This window comes from Epinephelus fuscoguttatus, linkage group LG2 (assembly GCF_011397635.1).
Source record: "Epinephelus fuscoguttatus linkage group LG2, E.fuscoguttatus.final_Chr_v1".
In the NCBI taxonomy this organism is placed as follows: Eukaryota; Metazoa; Chordata; class Actinopteri; order Perciformes; family Serranidae; genus Epinephelus; species Epinephelus fuscoguttatus.
This window is the reverse complement of record NC_064753.1, coordinates 18,409,226-18,426,887: the sequence shown is the minus strand read 5'-3', so window position 1 is coordinate 18,426,887 and position 17,662 is coordinate 18,409,226. Positions and strand designations below refer to the sequence as shown.

Here is a 17,662-nt window from a genome sequence, read left to right as displayed (position 1 = left end):
AAACCCAACCCTTTTCCCACTGAATTTTAGATATTTATATTTTAAATATTATTATATTATAATAATTTTTATTTATGTCATTATTCCTATTATATTAATTTTAAATATTATAGCCCTCACACTGTATTTATTTGGATAAATCTTTTGAAAGCCATATTTACTGTTATTAGTTTTAAAATATATATATAATCTGTCATGTGTAAATTGTTAAGGATTGTTTATGTAAAATTCCACATTACCAAAAATAAGTCTGACAAAGAAGTGCTATTCCCTTAATTATATTTTGTATAAACACAGTCAATATAAATTGAATATACTGACTTAATCCCTTTGTTTTATTTATGTTGTGTTGTTTATTATTCTTCACAATTGAATTTCATTAATTTTGCCTGTAATAAAAAAAATGTAAGGATGTTGAATCTAATGTAGTTGTAAAAGTACAATATTCTCTTCTGTGATGTGGTGAAGGACCAAAGATTTTAAAAAGGATGAAACGAAACGTTTTAAAAAATCTTGTACAAATTTACAGAGTGAGTTTAACCTGTCAGCTACTGGGTTCTCCTGTAATAGCGCCCTCTTGTGGACACGAGCCAGAACTACATGCAGAGCTGAAATTAAAACATGAGTACAGTATTTTTACCTCTAATTTTAAACTTAGAATTTAAATTTATTTATCCAATATATCAACCCCACTCGTTGTGATTTAATTTCATGTATTTAATTTTATGTGTATGCTTGTCTCGTCTCGTCTCGTCGTCCTCCGCTTATCCGGGTCGGGTCTTTGCTGAGGCTGCTGCCCCCGCGACCCAGGTATATGTTTGTATTTTTTTTTAAAGCCATAATTACTGATATTAACTTTTAAGATAAATGTTTAACCTGTCTGTTCATTTCAAAAAGCCATATTTACTGATATTAGTTCTATTCCAAATTGCCAAGAATAAAAGTCTGGTGAATACTAAATCCTTTCATTTTATATATACATATATATATATATATATATATATATGTATATATATATATATATATATATATATATATATATATATATATATATATATATATATATATATATACATATATATATATATATATATTATATATATATACATATATATATATATATATATATATATATATATATACACATACATATATATATATATATATATATATATATGTATATATATATACACATATATTTGCATAACACACGGTCAATTTGAAATATATTTTAAATAATATCTGGTTAATTTTATTATTTTTTAAAGGTAATGTGATTGAAATTCATGCTCTACCTACTGAGCTTTTGGGCGCCTCTATACAGTCCATTAAAATAAACAAATAAAGCAATCTTCCAAGACAGGATTGAAAAAAAAAAAAAAAAAAGCAAATATAGCGAGGTGAAACGCCAAAGAAGAGTGAATCGCGGGTTGGCTTTGACTTTGACACAGCTTACCTTTAAGAATGAAAAAACACGAGACAGTCTCCCAGAGACAATCCAACAGTGCTGAATTCTTTTATTTTACTTTTACAGATTTGACAATTTATTCCAAGTTTCTTAGTTTCTTAACGGTGAACACATTCACTAAGCACAGCTACCAGAAACTACAAACAGTCCAGTTTGTCAAATGTACACATGGGTCAGAGAGGAAACATTTGGTACTGGCGTCAGCATGTTCACACCAGTACCACAACAGCTGAGGATGATATATCTTCTGTTTTGAACAATTTCTTTAAATGGCACAATCAACGCTAGTGCTGATAAGAACAATGGTCATTTATAATGTCTACGTCGTATCATACAACCAACTCTCTCCTTAATGTAAAAACGCAGAGTGAAGGAATGACACTTTCTCCTGTGTGAGAGCCCAAGAGAAGCCCAGGGGAACAAGACGCAGCAGCTCTGCTCAGCAATACCAACCATTAATGAACGTTTTCTCCTTTAAAACTAGGCCAGCCTTCACACTCTCCATCCATCAGTGTGAGAAGGCTGCTGCTGCTGAATCCATGAAAGTTATGGGTCTTCTTATTTGTGTCTTGCATTAACTGATAGTTTTAATAAAACAGCGAGAAAAATCACTGAGTGAGGCGCCCCACGCACACAGGGAATGTGGTGGAGGAAGCTTGATGGGCTGCAGTTCAGTAAAAAGGTGGTAGAAGCTAAAAGGAAGAAGTGTTTCTCATCCATCTATCTTTCATCTGACTTCCTCAGAAATGTCTAAAAAGTGCATTTGGACTGATGGCTAACAGTGCAACCCATCTGTGACACCAACTGCAAGACAAAAGGACACCTTACCAAATTAAAAATAATTACATTTAACAATTTATATTCATTTTACAGTGGGAAAAAAAATACTACGCTGACAGAACAAAACAATGCCACAATGTCGATCATGTGTTTCAGTCATTCAGATGATTCAGATAAGGCTTTGTCCAACAACGTGCAGCTAGATCATGATACACTTCATTAACAATTTGAAACATTCATATGGTTAATTATATTCCTTCATTTACCGTCCTTCTCGCCGTCACAGATATGTACTCTTTACATAAACCATAAACTACCTATGAATCCAAACGATATAACAAAAGGCAGGTTGATTAACACGTGGTCCCGATGAGAGCTTATGGATATAGAATTATTCTCAAACACAGGTGCAACACAAAACAACTTCACATACTAACTTCTCTTTACTCCACTTACAACTTGCTTTTGTCTGTCGCTTGTTTTTGTCAGAGTGAGAGCGGCCTGCTTCATATGGCATTTCATGAGATAAAAACATTTTGATTTCACATACTGCATCTTTACTGGAGCCTCTGACATCATTTCCCCGACTCTCAGTACTACAAAAACACTCTGATCTATGCTTCCTGGGTTGGTTTTGGACGAAACAAAACATTAAATTAAAAAAAAGGGTACTGAATCCAGTCTTGGTGACCATTCATAATCTCCTATTTAAATAAGCACCTTAAAAAGTGTGAAAGTGAAATATCTTTGTGAAAGGGTAAGGTCATTCGGCAAAAATAAGGTTCACATGAGGGCAAGAGGCAAATCTGGTTGACTGATAATACTAATGGCACAAAAGTAAACGGGCAAAAGTGCTAAACATGAGGCAGCGAGGACGACGTTAACACAGACATCTTGAAACAACACGGGCAGATTCCCTGACGCTTGTCCCACGACTCTTGGCTACACCTAGGTTTCTCGGGACAAACAAACAAAAATAGCATGCTGATTCATTTCTGGTTACTGGTAATGCTGGTAAAGCCAAGCCCATGCAGGTTAGATGAGGGCATCAGCATCAGCAGCAGCAGCAGCAGCAGCAGCAGCAGCGGAGCATGCTGTATAGTGTACAGTATACCACACTGTAGCCAGACTGACTGAATAACAGGTGTGCTGCAGAATCACCCTCAGCCTTTAAAAGCAAGTACCAAATATGTCCGTATGTCTGATCCGAAACTAGCCGTGCACCAAACAGAAAAGACAAAAATATCTTTCATGTCAGTAGCCGTAAAGTTAAACCTGTGGTGCAAGTGAGATGTGGAAACAATCGCTAACAGCTCCACATATTCTGTTGTTTTTGGTAATAAAGGCCCATGTTGTGCTTTCTTGGCCACTAAACAGGAAGGCATAGGGTGGACATGTGGGAGAGGAATCGGTCCCCAAAGCTGCAGTTAGGCCCTGTCTCCACCAAAGTGTTTTTCCCCCTCAAGCTGAAAATGTCAGGTGCTACTAAGGAAATGCTGGGAGCGCTTGAGAGTGCTTTGGAGGCACAGCATTTTTTGGCTGAGACACTTTGGTTCTGTGTGGTTGCTAAGATTCTGAATATCTGCGGAAGTAGAAACGCCAGTGCAAGGTAGAGTATTCACTCTGTATAAAGGGAGGACTGAAACATATATATTTCTCCTCCATTGTTGTTGTTCGGCCCTTGCACATGTAAGATGTGACCGATGGTCTTTGTGGTATTTGTCCCTCTGCAACTGTGGGTAAAAAGTGACAGTAATGAGCGCAGCGTTTTATCCAGAGTTAAACATTTTCCAACTTTCAGCGCTCAGAAATAAACTAAACATGCAGCTCTTAGTGCAGAATAGACGCTCAGCGCTTTGTCACATTTCTGGTGTTTGTAGCCTAGCATCAAAACGCGGCGCTCCCATTCTAAGAATTTAAAATATAAATTGGTCTCAGGAAAAAACACTTCTGTGGACATGGTGCCTTAGTGTTGGAATAAAGCAGAAAGCACTGTTTTAAAGCTGGACAGATTTGAGACAAACTCTCCCAAAACCAACTTCAGAGTAACTTTTTCTATCCATTCTGCTCAGTGGTTCATGGCTTCACGATATACATCACCTTGATACTTTAGAAAATAAACAATACTGAAATAAATAGTTCCACATTGATCATAGTAAAACAGTTTCAAAGCTCTGACTAGAGCTGTGACCAGAGAAGACGAGCCGAGAGAGGAAACTGCCAGGAGTATAAACTCCTGATGATACAGCAGTAAGCAGAGTGTTATGTTGTGTGTGTGATTAAATCTTTATGCCAGTGTTTGTTGTGACGCTCAGCTCTGGTCACAGCTGTAAACAGAATAGATCGCAGCAGGTCAAACCCTTGACAGAGCTTAAACCTCACACCTTCTAAATCTCTCCTCAGTTAAACCCGTGTTACACTTCATCTGCCAGAAATGCAGGATAAACACGATAAAGCTCGACATCTCTAAGTTAAGTTAAGACGTGACCTAACAAATAATCATCTGCACCAGCTCTCCTTTAACTAGACTACATCATTTACCTGATATCGACATAAAAAGCCTACAACTCCTTACAAAGCTGTTTATCCTGGGAAATGATGGTCCCATCCTTCATATGTCAGACACATTTTTCTGCAGGGAGAAAGCTTCTACTCTAAAAAGGGAAGGTGGGGACGGAGGTGAATGCAATAAATAAAATACATGATATATATTATTCATATTTATATATGTATAAATAATATAGTACAGACAATGAGTTCTGTCTTGGCTTGACTGTGTTCAGAGAGTAAAATGACGACATACAGAACAAAGCCTGGTCCAGGTGGAGAGAGCTAACGTTAGCGCGGTATCACTCAGCTGGCTTTGTACTGGGACTCAGAGACCCAACATACCAAGACTATGACTTATCGAGTTGTTCCTCTGTATGAGGCCTCGACACCTCCTTTTGGGCCCGCTCCCGTGTATAGGTACATACATTCTCACCGGAGAACGAGACGATGACAAGAACTATCTTAACAGCTAGTTGGGACACAGAGGAGGGGGCCGGGGTAAACAGGGTCAAGACCACTAAGACAGACCCCGGTATCGTAGGAGATTGGAGGCGTTGATCTGGTCCTGTGGCTTCTCTAAGAGGCAGGCGTTTATACAAGCAGTGGATGGACGAGGGCGCTTTACAGCCAGATTTAAACCAGCGGCGGCGACCGTATGTGTCGTGTATTACTGTGCGTTTTGTAAGAGAGAAAGTGCACGTGAGTGTAGGCGTGCATGTGTGTGTTCAGAGGATGTAAGTATTGTACAGATGCATGTTGAAAGTTCAGCATGTGGTGGGGTTTGTGTGTTCAATTTTGCATTTAAGAGAACTGGAAACCATGTTTTGAAGCTCTTTGCACCTTTTCAGACAATTTTTTAGACATAATTGCTCAAATTGTGTGAATACAAATCCTAATTTTGGAGTGTTTGTGACGCTCTAAATGTTTTTATTTCTCTTGTGATGGTTGTATATGGCTAAAAGTCTTTTTGGGCCAGTGAGTGTCATGTGACTTGCAATTCCAACTGTGGCCACTATGTCAGAATTGCAGCAGGGCTCAGAGCTGTCCTGTGGGGGGTCTCAGTTTAGACACGGGTGAGGAACGCAAGGTTGAGCGAGCCTGGGATCTGGATGGTTTCCAGGGCGAGGGAGGAAGGGTTGAACGGGAAGGTGACCGGGTAAATCATTTTCGTGTCCATCAGTAACTGGGGACTCTCACACCGGTCTCGCAAACGAGTCTGAAAGGAAAAAGAAGAAATGGAAAGAATTAATATGCAGTCAAACTTCATTTGCAAAAAAGAAAATCAATTTTAGAAGACAGTTGACACCTAAAAAGGTTTCAGTTTTTTAAAGGACTGTACCTGTGCTTTTGAACATTAAGTGCTTTGCTGATAGATTTTTTTCCCACTAACCAGACAGTCACTGTTTTTCCTTGCCTTTCATTTAAGTTAAAATATGTGTAATTTTCTACATTCAATCTGATGGCATAAACTGTTTGGAAACCGGTATGTGCTTGGTAGGTAGAATAGTACATTGGTACAAAATTTTATTCTTTTTTTCTACCTTCTGTCAACCTGATTGGACTGTTTAAAACATACAATATATAAAACACTATGATCTGTTAAGAAAATGGTGGTAAGTGTAGAAAAGGTTCATCAGTGTTGTAGCAAGTGGCTCAAGACATGCAAATAAATGGCTACGGCATTAAAAATGAACAGTCTTGCTCCAGTGGCACACTGCCTATGTGAGCAGTGCATGACAGTTACCTCGCTGAATTGCTGCAGCTTGCATGCATGCAGTGTTCACAAATGATAGCGTTGCTGCTGCAGCGCTGCTGCAGTAAATACTGTATTTCCACCATTAAAACTTGGTACTCCACTCATTTATGGGGCTGTGCAAGTCACTGCTTTGTCAACAACATGTTTCTAGAAATACTTCACAATAAAAATCCTTGTGTTAATGAATGAAGCTATTCTGTCATCAGAAACGTTGTCAGATAGCTTTTATTTTAAAACGCAAACAGGTAAGGTTGAGTTAAAAAGAAATATTGATACTGTTTCATGACGGATATAGACATTAAAACTGCAGTGAAAGCTTGTGTGATGTCAATCTGATCATTAAAAGACTAGTTTTACTGTCTATTTCTGCTGAAAACCATGTGCATCACACAGAAAAATAGGTGACACTCCAATTCTCTATATGTTCTGCAGCTGAGCGGCAGCCACACCGCGCCTGAGCAGCGCTGCTCACGCGGGAAGTGTGGCTGCTCTGACCTGTTGACTCGGACATTGAGGAAAAAAAAAAAAAAAAAAAAAAAGACGTTCCGCCACACGCTGCTCATGCATCATATGGCCTGGGCGTTAAAGTGCTGTCAATTTGCCAACTGGAGACTGAAGTCTCTCATTATCAAATTTAAATTACCAGCACTAGATTCAATTTGTGCTATAGTTTAGAAAGTGTTTTCAGGTGGCTTTCCAGGAGCATTCATTTCCTTTATGTTAATATTGTTGATACATAAAAAGTATGTCCAGTGATGTATTCATTTGGAGTTAATTACCTGTATGGTTCGTATGAATGCAACCGACACTCTCTCCTCAAACTCGTTGACTGGAGTGTAGAGGTTCAGGACCTTCACAATCTGAAAGAGACATAACACAGAAACATTCTTTTAACATTGAACACATCTCACCCACAGTGGCTGGTTCTTCTTAGATTTAAATCAGACTGTGGTTGGATGTAAATGAATTAAAAAGCTGGTCTGGTTTCTTTGAATGTGGTGTCATGAATGACAGGAAAGTTTACCTGAGCAGTGGTGAGGGCCTGGCACATGGAGCAGATGGCCTCAGCGTCCTCGTCAGTCTTTTTCTTCACCTGCAGCAGCTGAGCGGCCTGGATCAGAGGCTCCAGAGTTTCCTTGGCTCCACATATCATCAGACCTTTGTCTCTGAGCCACTCCTCCAGCTGGCTCACATTGTACCTGCGCGCACACACACACACACACACACACACACACACACACACACAAACAAACAAACATCACAAGTTAAAGTGGTTACAACAAAAACACAGGCTAAAAATACATGAAGCAAACCAGCCACACTCTCCTACCTGATCTGCATGCCTTTGCTCCAGGAGCACATGTCCTTGCGTAGCAGCAGGTTGTTGAGGGTGACGGCTCCGATGATGTAGAACTGCTGCTTCACCACCTGCTTGATGAGCTCGGGATCGGTGCCGTGCTGGCACATGGTGGAGTGGAAGGCGCTGAGCTGCCGCAGGATGGAGTCCAGGGTGTAGGTGCCCTCGTCAGCGATACTAGACGTCCGCTTACGGAGACCTGTGGGCTTCACCCCCGACACGCCCTGGATGGTCTCGTGTTCCAGCATGCCAGAGACTTCAGGGAGCACACACACGATTATTAAGTACTTGTATCATGAACGCAAGTAAATACAAACAGTACTCAGTAGCATGAGCTTGTATGAGCGCACACACCTATCATGGGCTGGAGGATGTTCTCCATGCATTTGATCAGCTGCTGGTAGATCTGGATGGCCAGGTCACTGATCACCTGTCTGTACTCTGCCAGGTCGAAGTTGGACAGACAGTGTTCATTCTGCCTCGACGTGTTGTGCTTCATGAAGGCCTGAGGCACACGGACACACAAAGATACAAGTTAAAAAAATTAAAAACAAAATAATTTGTACACGTGGAAGGACAGGAAATATTTGTCTATTTATCTGTCAGTTTATATTTTGGAGTTATTGTGGGCTTTCTGTTTATCATTTTGGCTTTGGAGGCCTGATGCCTTATTTGCTTCCATTTCTGCAGTATTAGTTGGTCTAGCTCTGTTAATCATTTTCTTGTAAATAAATGTCATTCATTGTTACACTTAAAAGTGTTTCAGCAGCGTTTCTTGTCATTTTGGGTCCCCTAGACATTAAGTTAATGTTGTAGCAATCCCCAGCAACTCTATTAAAACTTTAAAAAAATTCAGCTTTTCTATCACTATAACACCATAAGCAATCAAAACAATATTGATTTATTTATTTTACAAACAATTCTAATAACAATCTCCAGTTAATTAGATCTTTTATATTTTCTGCCCAAAGGTCGGTAGATTTTTTCCAAGAAGAAACAAAAACACAAAGACCAATAACTGAACTGCCTCATAAGTCAGGAAGGACAAATCCTATTTTTTTTGAATCTGCACATATTTGAGTGAGACGGTTTCTGTGCTTGTGTGCGATGTGTCAGTCTCACCTCGTCTCCGCTATATTGTTTCAGACAGTGTAAGAAGCGACAGGTGTTAGCCAGCCAGAAGGAGACCGTCTCAAAGTCGTCTCCACGTTTCTAACAGGAAGAGGAAAAACAGACTGGAGTCAGTAAACCAGTTGGTTACAGTCACACTCTAACTCTATCAAACTCCACGAGGAAAACATCCCGAAAATTACTGAAAAAGCAGCATATAAAGGGTTGTTGAGTCAAATTACAAAAAACTCACACATAGTCTACATACCTTTAGGATCTTCTTAATACTGTTGATGGTTGAAGTGAGCAGGGTGCGGACCTTCTGGTCATCATTGACGTAGTCTGCATGTCTTAGACACATAAACAGGATGTAGGCTGGCAGACCTGGGATCAGATTCACAGCTACACCGCGAGGCTTCAGCTCTGGAGAGACAAGAGGAAGAATGAGTTCAGTGACTCACTGAGGAGAACATTAAGAGAGAAATTTCTGCTGTCATACAAAGCTATATTTACTACAGGTGGTTTTAGATTTCAGACTGTTAATGAAGTGTTCATTTTAACATCACCTACATTCTGGTTTATTTTAAATATGTTTTACAAAAGATTCCTCAATAACCTCTTTAAAGTTTTTAGATTTTTTATGACTATTTTTTATTCAATTTTCCACCTGCTGTTACTTTCTCTTTAGTTCTTACCAAGGATCAGGTTCTTGACCAGTTTGAGCTCATCCTCCTTCTTGTACTCCAGCATCCCTTGGAAATCTTTCTCCCTGCGGGGAATGTTGACAGGGTGTATTGGCTCGTCTACCATCTGTCCTGGAGACGTCTGTCCCTCCGTTTGACCTGCTGGGAGAAACACACAAGACATGACAGTCAGGCAACATCCTGTACTGTAGCACCCAAAGACATATAGTACAGACTCTGCGGCCTCTGCTGATTGATGATTCTTCCCGTACCTCCCATCTCTCCGATCCTCTTGGAGTAAACCTTCAGTTGCTTCTTGAGCTTGCGGATAGTTCGGTCCTGCTTCTCCAGCTGCTCCATTAGATCCTGATACAGGCCGAGAGTCGGAGTGATAGAAAGAGAAAGGAAAGAGAAAGACAAGAAAGAATCGTGAGGACAAATGGAAAGTCTGCTTCACACTGTCACACTCCGGTGGTAAAAAGAAACACTGCAGAGCTTTTGTAAATCAGTTGTTGGCCAAGTCTTGCAAACAAACAAACAAACAAACAAACAAGAGGAGATCAAGACGCGAGCTGCTGTGCAGATTGTTTTTTCAGAGGAAGAGAAGTTTTAGGACTCATTGGCTGTTAGAAATGAGAAAAAGGTGCAGAGCTGCTCCGCTGTGAGTTAGAAGACGCTGCTTTGGAGAGTTAGAGCGACACTCAGCGCTGCTTCATTCAAAACACAAAACCTCAGTTAGTTCTCACACATGCAAACACACATGCACGCCCACACACACACGCTCTGTCTCTACATACAACCATCCGTCGTAAAATGATGACTCGAGTCTCTCGCGATGCCGTGGGGTCTTCAGCCAGGAGCTCCTGTCAGGTGACACCATCCACACAGAAATGAGTGTGTGTGTGTGTGTGACACTGTTCCAGGTTTTTGTACACTCGGCTCGAGTGGTAATGAAACCACTGACCCAAATAGCTTGTGTATAAAAAAGCACCAACGTGTGTATGTGTGTGTTGTTGATGTAGAGCAGATTCTAGTTTGACGGCAGCAGTGATTTATTACCAGTCTTTATTTCTCATTCAGAAATGCTGTGCTTTGGAAGCTCTGCAGGAAAACACAGCACTTCCCTTAAACCTGAAATAAGTCATTGTCATTAATATGTGTTCTTCTTATTCGCCACCTGTATGAAGGACGATCATAAATAGTGATCCTGCCATATCTACACAGTCAGAGAAGGTGCCCATGTCTTCATGCTCTTCAGAAATGATGATCAATTTATTGGATCACACTGTCCTGACTGACGCCAGTTAAATACATCATACATTTGCATTCACGTTATTTTGTTGTTCTGACTTTTCGCTCTGCTAAACAGCTCGATATAAACAACAAGATGTGATGGTGCAAAGCATCACTTTCTTTGCTGCAGCTGGAAGGCCATAACATGTATAACAGATTTACAGATTTCACCTTTAAAGTAACAGTTTGACATTTTGGGAAATACACTTACTCACTTTCTGGCGGAGAGAGTTAGACGATAAAATCAATAACCACTTTTGTGTCTGCACAGTAAATATGGTCTAGCAAAACTGAGCAGTTACCAGGCAACCAGCAAAATGCCAGGAAGTTTACTGCTCCCTGCCAACACAAAAGCTGCTTTCTGAATTAGAAAGTTTTTCCTTTTTACTTTTAGTAGGTACTGCAGCTGCCCTTCAAAAGTATGTACTGCTGCATGCAGTATGCACACTGCTGGTGCTACTACTACTACGTCATAACATTGTGCCCTGAACTTTCACTCTCTTGTCCATACATCTGTCTCAATGGAGAAAATGTGATTCCCGAGCTCACCAGAGCATGTATATTGTAACTTGAAATGTCAATGTTATAAACTAAAAGCTTACATTTAACGAAATGAATGTAAAATGTATGTTTAGGTGGAGAAAAACAAAAAGGATAAAGGCTTCACAAACATTTAGCTGATTCCTACTTTGATGCCTCGTTACTTGTTGTAAAATTAACATTTCATTTGTAAGCCTCAATCTTGTAATATCTTGTCTTGCTGTTGTGTGTGTGATGTTTAAATGTGCTGAGACTCTTCTTAATGTGCACCCTACATAAACCGGGGTTAAACTTGAAGTTACCACTCTTTCTCACTCTGTTTGTGTGTGTGTGTGTGTGTGTGTGTGTGTGTGTGTGTGTGTGTTGCAGCGTACCAGGTTCTCGTTGGTGAGTCGGGTAATCTCGTGTTGCAGACTGGCTTCGATTCGGGCCTCTGGGGGCAGCTGGAGGTTTTGGGCCAAGAGCTGCTGCTGACGGTTATTCTCCTCCTTGACATTTTGCAGCTCGCCGCGCAACGACTCCACCTCGTTATCGTAACTTCTCCTCTGAGTCTGCAGCTGGTGCTCCAGTAACCTGTGATGGGGGGATCAGACCAGATTGGGAGGAAGAAGGAAGGTGGTGTGCCAAAGAGGGCAGACAGGAGATGAAAGGATGAGGTATGTGGCAGGTGAGAGGGAATAAATGGGAGGAAGAGAGAAAAAGAATTCAGCATTATAGTGTGTACAGAAAGAACAAAAAACAGTAAGAGAACAAACACGTTCACCAGCGTGGTGACGCAGGACAGCAGCATGCTGTGCAGACACTGCCAGCAGCCCAGAGCCCAGCCTCTCTGAACACTTTCCTTAATTCTGCCTGCTCATTAAGTCGAACTCACTCTGTGGTCAGAGGTCAGGCTCAGCAACGGAGCAGGTAGAACTGATACAGGTTCAGCTTCTTACTAAGAGGGAGGTAGGACCTGCCTACCAAACTGTACATGGATCTCTTCACACTAGTTTGGTAACTTCACACTCAGTTATGAGTTAGGTGGCAATTAATTCACCAATATTTAGCAAGACTTCTACCTAATATGACCAAAGCAGCAAGAAAGTTTAATTCTCTAATAAATGGTGTAATTTGAAGAGACATCAGCAAGAAAACCAGTTGACAAATTTGGCATTGAAGGTCCTGAGTGCTCAGACTGAAATCAAATAGTTTTTGTGAACAAGGAGGTTGTTTTTCAATATCAGGAACAAAGAAGTTTGTCTCGCTGTGGTTAAACTCCTTGTTCATCAGTAAGTCAGCTGTACATAAATTACAGCATGAAAGCATAATGCTGTGTTCACAATGAATCAGGTAGACGGCAGGCAGCACAGGGAAAAACAAACAGCCTGACGGAATAGCAGGACTGTATGTGTGATGATATGTTGTGATGGTGATGCCGTACTGTTTAAAAGAATAGAATAAACATATGAAAAAAATAATTTTGTGTTTATTATTTTATGTATTTTCCCAGGTATTGTCCAGATCGCCCGTGTTTTCACCATGTGTGAGGGAGCTGCGTAACATCAGCTGTATATTCTGTTGTGGAGGATGGCAAACATTTTAAATATTTTAACTTTGAATAGGAATGCCGTCTACTGTTACCTGCGCTGGTATTCTCTACCAGCCTTACCTGATTTTCCGTCCTGCTCTCATCAACTAAAATGACATTCGGTTTTCCATCTACCGTGTCCCTGATTCCATGAGGACGCAGCATAATACATTGCGAACACTCTTTGAAGCAAGCTCTGCAGTGAATATTAAAGTAATATGTTTGTAACACTTACTTAACGGACTGTCATAAGTGAGCAACACAAGGTTAGTGACAGGATGAAGACAAATTCTGCTGCACTATGTTACACAGACAATCAAACCAAAACCTTGTATAAATTACTATAACTCATGCAACATCTGTGGGAGTTTTTAAATCCTTTTTAAGAGCACACAACCCTGTGCGTGACAAAAAAAAGGAATACATTTTCTGTTGAGCCAAAAATATTCAAAGTACACAATTTGGCTACATGATTCGCTAACTCTATAGCACAACACCAAATTTAATCACTGTTGTCTACTGTCGTAAAGCCCATCTGATGAGTGCCAGGGCAATATTTAACATAAAGAAGGTTTATGTCTGTTAAAGAGAGAGGAATGTTTGTTAGTCCTAACTTTAAAATCTATGTTTATCTGTTTTGAATTTGGCACCAAAGTCAGCTCATAAATTCTTAGTAGTCTAGAGGAGTGTCACAATAACCAAATCACAAGCAGTCTTAAATGTCCGAAAACTGGACAGAATTCACAGAAAGACAGATGTGAGAGAAAACTTTGAAAGATTGGTAAAGAGAGAGAAATAAAGAGGCGAATGAAGAAAAACAGCAGCACACATCCTTTCCTCTGAAAAGACAAACGTATCATGCTCAAAAATGACACTGGTGTTTAAAACACAGTTACACCTGATGGTTTCCTTTAAGCCCTGATTAACCAGCCACAGCTCTCCGTCCTCATTCAGCTTATGGAAGTCTGGAGCGGCAGATCTGACCGACACACAACACAAAAGGAACATGAACAACACAATAACAAAAAGAAAATGCGGAATGGTTGGGCAGGGGAGAGGTGTGCAAGACAACAAGAATATGCCTATCTATCTACATGTGTGCACATAAAAACAGTGTCCAGTTTGAAGCTATATTATCTGGAGTTTGAGACTTCTGTCTGTCTTTTGGTTGCTCTTAATTCATTTGGTTTAACTATGCGAGTGTAAACTGTTTTTACAATTAGGATTCGTACTGTGATCTAAATCTATCTGTAATTTAATTACTTCCAAAACTGAAACAGTGCCGTTTAATTATGCTAATACCATCTGACTCATGTTTTCTGCTTCACTGCACTGCTGACTGTGAGAGTGGGGGTGTCTGTTGTCTTAGTGTAGCCTGGTGTGCACTAAATATTCTTCACTTGCGTCAGTGTGTGAACAAAGAAGGTCACAAGCAGCACAGGGAGTAACATGGGAGTAACAGAGGGATGACAGCAGTGATGCACAGGGCAACTTTTTGGGCAACTCAGATGAGCAACAGTTCCCTTGACACTGTTACTTTAATTACATTGGGAAAAACGTTGTTGTTTAGAAACAGAGAAGACGTCCGCTCTTAGCTACCTGCTGTGTATTGTATCAAGTGTGTATTCACTCTGACATCATGATAGCGCATGTGTGCAGCATTTTGAGACCGGTGACATGAAATAATTAAAAATGGAGCAAACACTTTGACAACATGATGGGCCCTTGCAAAAATATTTCTGTGTAGAGACATTTACTTCCTTGAAAGTGCACTGTGCATCTTTGCTTCAACAAACAAAGAAAATAAGTGGGCGTTCATGCAGGGTTTATGCTGAAATCATTCCATGAAGCTGAGACAGCTGCCTCCTACGACAGCATCCAACTATCACTGCTGAACAGTCACTGAGTGAGGAAGTCATGTTGCATATCTATGTGTTAATAACCTACAGCTGAAGAACATATGAGCCACTCCAGCTCAGACATTTTACATGCTTTCATGCTGCACATGTTGTAAACACCGCACTGTAGATATGTAGCTCTGTAGCATCTCCACAAACAGATCGGAGCTGTTGAAGCCACTGAAAACATCCTTGTGTCTTTGTTTTGAGGAAAAACAGAAACTCTTTTCAGTTTAAAAGACGCTGCTCTTGTTCATGCTGAACATTAAATCCCATGCAGTCCTATGAGTCCGAAACTCCAAAGCCAAACACACATTCCTTGACTTCAAACACTGCTGAAAGCAGTCTGTTAGAGCATGAGTAAAACCTGAACTGTAGCTAGAGCTGCTACATTACTCGACATGCTGTTAGGCCAGAAAACGCCACGCAAAGCTACCAAAGCTGTCATCATCGACTCTATGACGTAGAGTCAGCTGTTTCAGCTTGGGTAATATCAATCATTTGTGACATTAATCAACCTGGTTTAGCATCAGCGTGGCCATGCATGCTCTGTCCCATGATGCATAGGCCACGTCTCACTGGTTACCTCAGCCTACTCAGGAGATCATTGACTTCCAACGGCTTACGCATGAACCTAGGAGATCTGCACAGGACAAGGCAGTGTTCACAAAGACATACACACATTTCTTACACAAACATCATGGTAATATTAATGGAACAAGACAGATGGGTTCCTACACATTGTCCATTTCACAATCCCTGACTTTTCCAGGCTTGTATTTCCAGACTTCTTAGTGGATTTTTCAGACCATATTTGAAACTACAGAAGGCCGCCGTAGCTGTACCCCTGATGGGGACTGCTCATTGTTCCGGCTGCCTATTTTTCTGAAGCTCTATTAGTCCAAAAAATGTACCACTAAACCGAAAGCCCATTTGTATGGCAGCCTGTTATCCTGAAAACAAATGCCTGTTGTTCTGAGGGGCTGTTTCTTAAACACAGGGGTGTCCAAACTTTTTTAAGTAGGGGCTGAATATCATAATGTGAAAATACCTGGGGGCCAGCTGCTTCTTACATACTATGAGTTATAGCATACAAATTAGACAAACACACATGCTCGTGTGATGGAAAATTCTGGTATTTAAACATATTAAACCTATAATGTGTTGTATAAGGTTATACCTGTTGGTGTCTTTGAGGCCTATGTAAGCTTGTTTGAGTTCATCAGCGTCCTTCAGTTTGGACACGTCCTCAGCGAAGACAGAAGGCTCAGTCATGGTCTCCTAGAGAAAGGTGAACAAGAAAAGAGGGATAAAGGGGAGTTAACACCACATTTAAAAGAATATACTGGCTGCTACAACTGTATGAACCACTTTCGTACAGTATAGGGGTGTGAATAAAGACAAGCGAGTCAATGGTGTCATGATTGTGAGTTCACACTGCTGTGGGCAGTCAGCAACTCAGCATGTGTGCTGTTGACTCCCTGCCAGCATCACTGTAGCTGCTGGCTGCAGCTGTCCTTTCACTCACTGACAATCATCAGCCAGTTGGAGCCTCATGCTGAAACTGTGACAAGCCATCAAGCAGCCATCTATCTACAGGGAACGTCACTTCACAGCGGTGGCGTCTTTTTCTAGCTTGCAAGAGACAAGAGGTGCTGAGCACCAGCTGATAAGTAACAGGAGTTTAAGGTCATTTGTGATCAAAATGTCTGAGCAGGGTTCATGAGACTGCTGTGTGACAGTTTGATATGAAGACTAGGCTCATTTATTAACGTGAAAGCTTGACAATAGACACCAGAATATCTGTGTGGCTGCAGTATAATGCAGCAGACAATCTGTCGCAAAGTTTATTTCTTTAGTGGGTTCGTCAACAACATAAATAATTCAACACCAAAGCCCAGCACTGTACATTAGCCCCATGATCACACAGTGCTTTAGAGCTGCACCATTAACTGAGCATTCAAATAAATTCAAACATTATGCTCTGAATATAAATATTGTGCTCTGAATGCACATTTATCAAATTGAGTGCAGTCAATTACAACTGCATTTTTAAAAAAGGAGAGCTAAACTTAAGTGCACATAATTTCAAAATGATTGTCATGTTATCAAAAATCTATGTGCTGCAATTTCAAATTCAACATGCTGAGGGTTTTCGGGTACCTCCATCCTGAGTTTGTAAATCTATTACAGTGTTTACAAGGATAAATGCAAACTGGCTGCTGTTAAATGGCCACTGAGCAGAACTCTGACTTTTACTGACAAACAGTCCTTAAACGCATCCACACAGACAAAGGAGGAGACAGATGAGACAATTGAAATAGAGAGAACAGTTTGTAAAGCCTTTCTAAGGAATACGACAACCCCAAATGATCAATCACTCATCCTGTGTTAGGTTAAATTTGTGAAGAAAACTTTTGTTTTTCCTTGCATGCACAGTGAACAAAGAATCCAAAAACGGAAAAAATTCTTCATGAATTGAAGTAACATTGGGAAGTACCGAGCATACAACAGAATAAAGGAGACTTGGATTATATTGCTATATTATTGTTGTGTGAGAATTTGTAAACGGATGTTTTGTATAGTTTTGACTTCAATTCATCAAGAATTTCTTTCTCTATTTTTGGATTCTTTGTTCACCATTGAGCAAGCGAGAA

At 40.4% G+C, this 17,662-nt stretch overlaps 1 protein-coding gene across 7 annotated transcripts in view; it reads right to left on the bottom strand.

Moving 5' to 3' along the window:
* Positions 1 to 1,485: 1,485 nt before the first annotated feature.
* myo5aa (myosin VAa) overlaps positions 1,486 to 17,662 on the bottom strand; it is a 79,484-nt gene continuing 63,307 nt past the window's right edge. For 2 of the 7 annotated variants that reach the window (XM_049593716.1, XM_049593698.1), the window contains exons 29-42: positions 16,186 to 16,286; positions 15,592 to 15,648; positions 14,006 to 14,086; positions 11,912 to 12,110; positions 10,502 to 10,567; positions 9,977 to 10,070; positions 9,717 to 9,866; positions 9,290 to 9,444; positions 9,034 to 9,123; positions 8,266 to 8,416; positions 7,885 to 8,167; positions 7,579 to 7,753; positions 7,334 to 7,414; positions 1,486 to 6,014 (exon numbers count right to left, since the gene is read on the bottom strand). In XM_049593716.1, coding sequence (XP_049449673.1) covers positions 5,862 to 6,014; positions 7,334 to 7,414; positions 7,579 to 7,753; positions 7,885 to 8,167; positions 8,266 to 8,416; positions 9,034 to 9,123; positions 9,290 to 9,444; positions 9,717 to 9,866; positions 9,977 to 10,070; positions 10,502 to 10,567; positions 11,912 to 12,110; positions 14,006 to 14,086; positions 15,592 to 15,648; positions 16,186 to 16,286 — 1,836 coding nt within the window. In that variant the 3' untranslated portion in view covers positions 1,486 to 5,861. The remainder of the gene's footprint in view (positions 6,015 to 7,333; positions 7,415 to 7,578; positions 7,754 to 7,884; positions 8,168 to 8,265; positions 8,417 to 9,033; positions 9,124 to 9,289; positions 9,445 to 9,716; positions 9,867 to 9,976; positions 10,071 to 10,501; positions 10,568 to 11,911; positions 12,111 to 14,005; positions 14,087 to 15,591; positions 15,649 to 16,185; positions 16,287 to 17,662) is intronic. The other 5 variants (XM_049593707.1, XM_049593724.1, XM_049593733.1 and 2 more) reach the window with 5 other exon arrangements.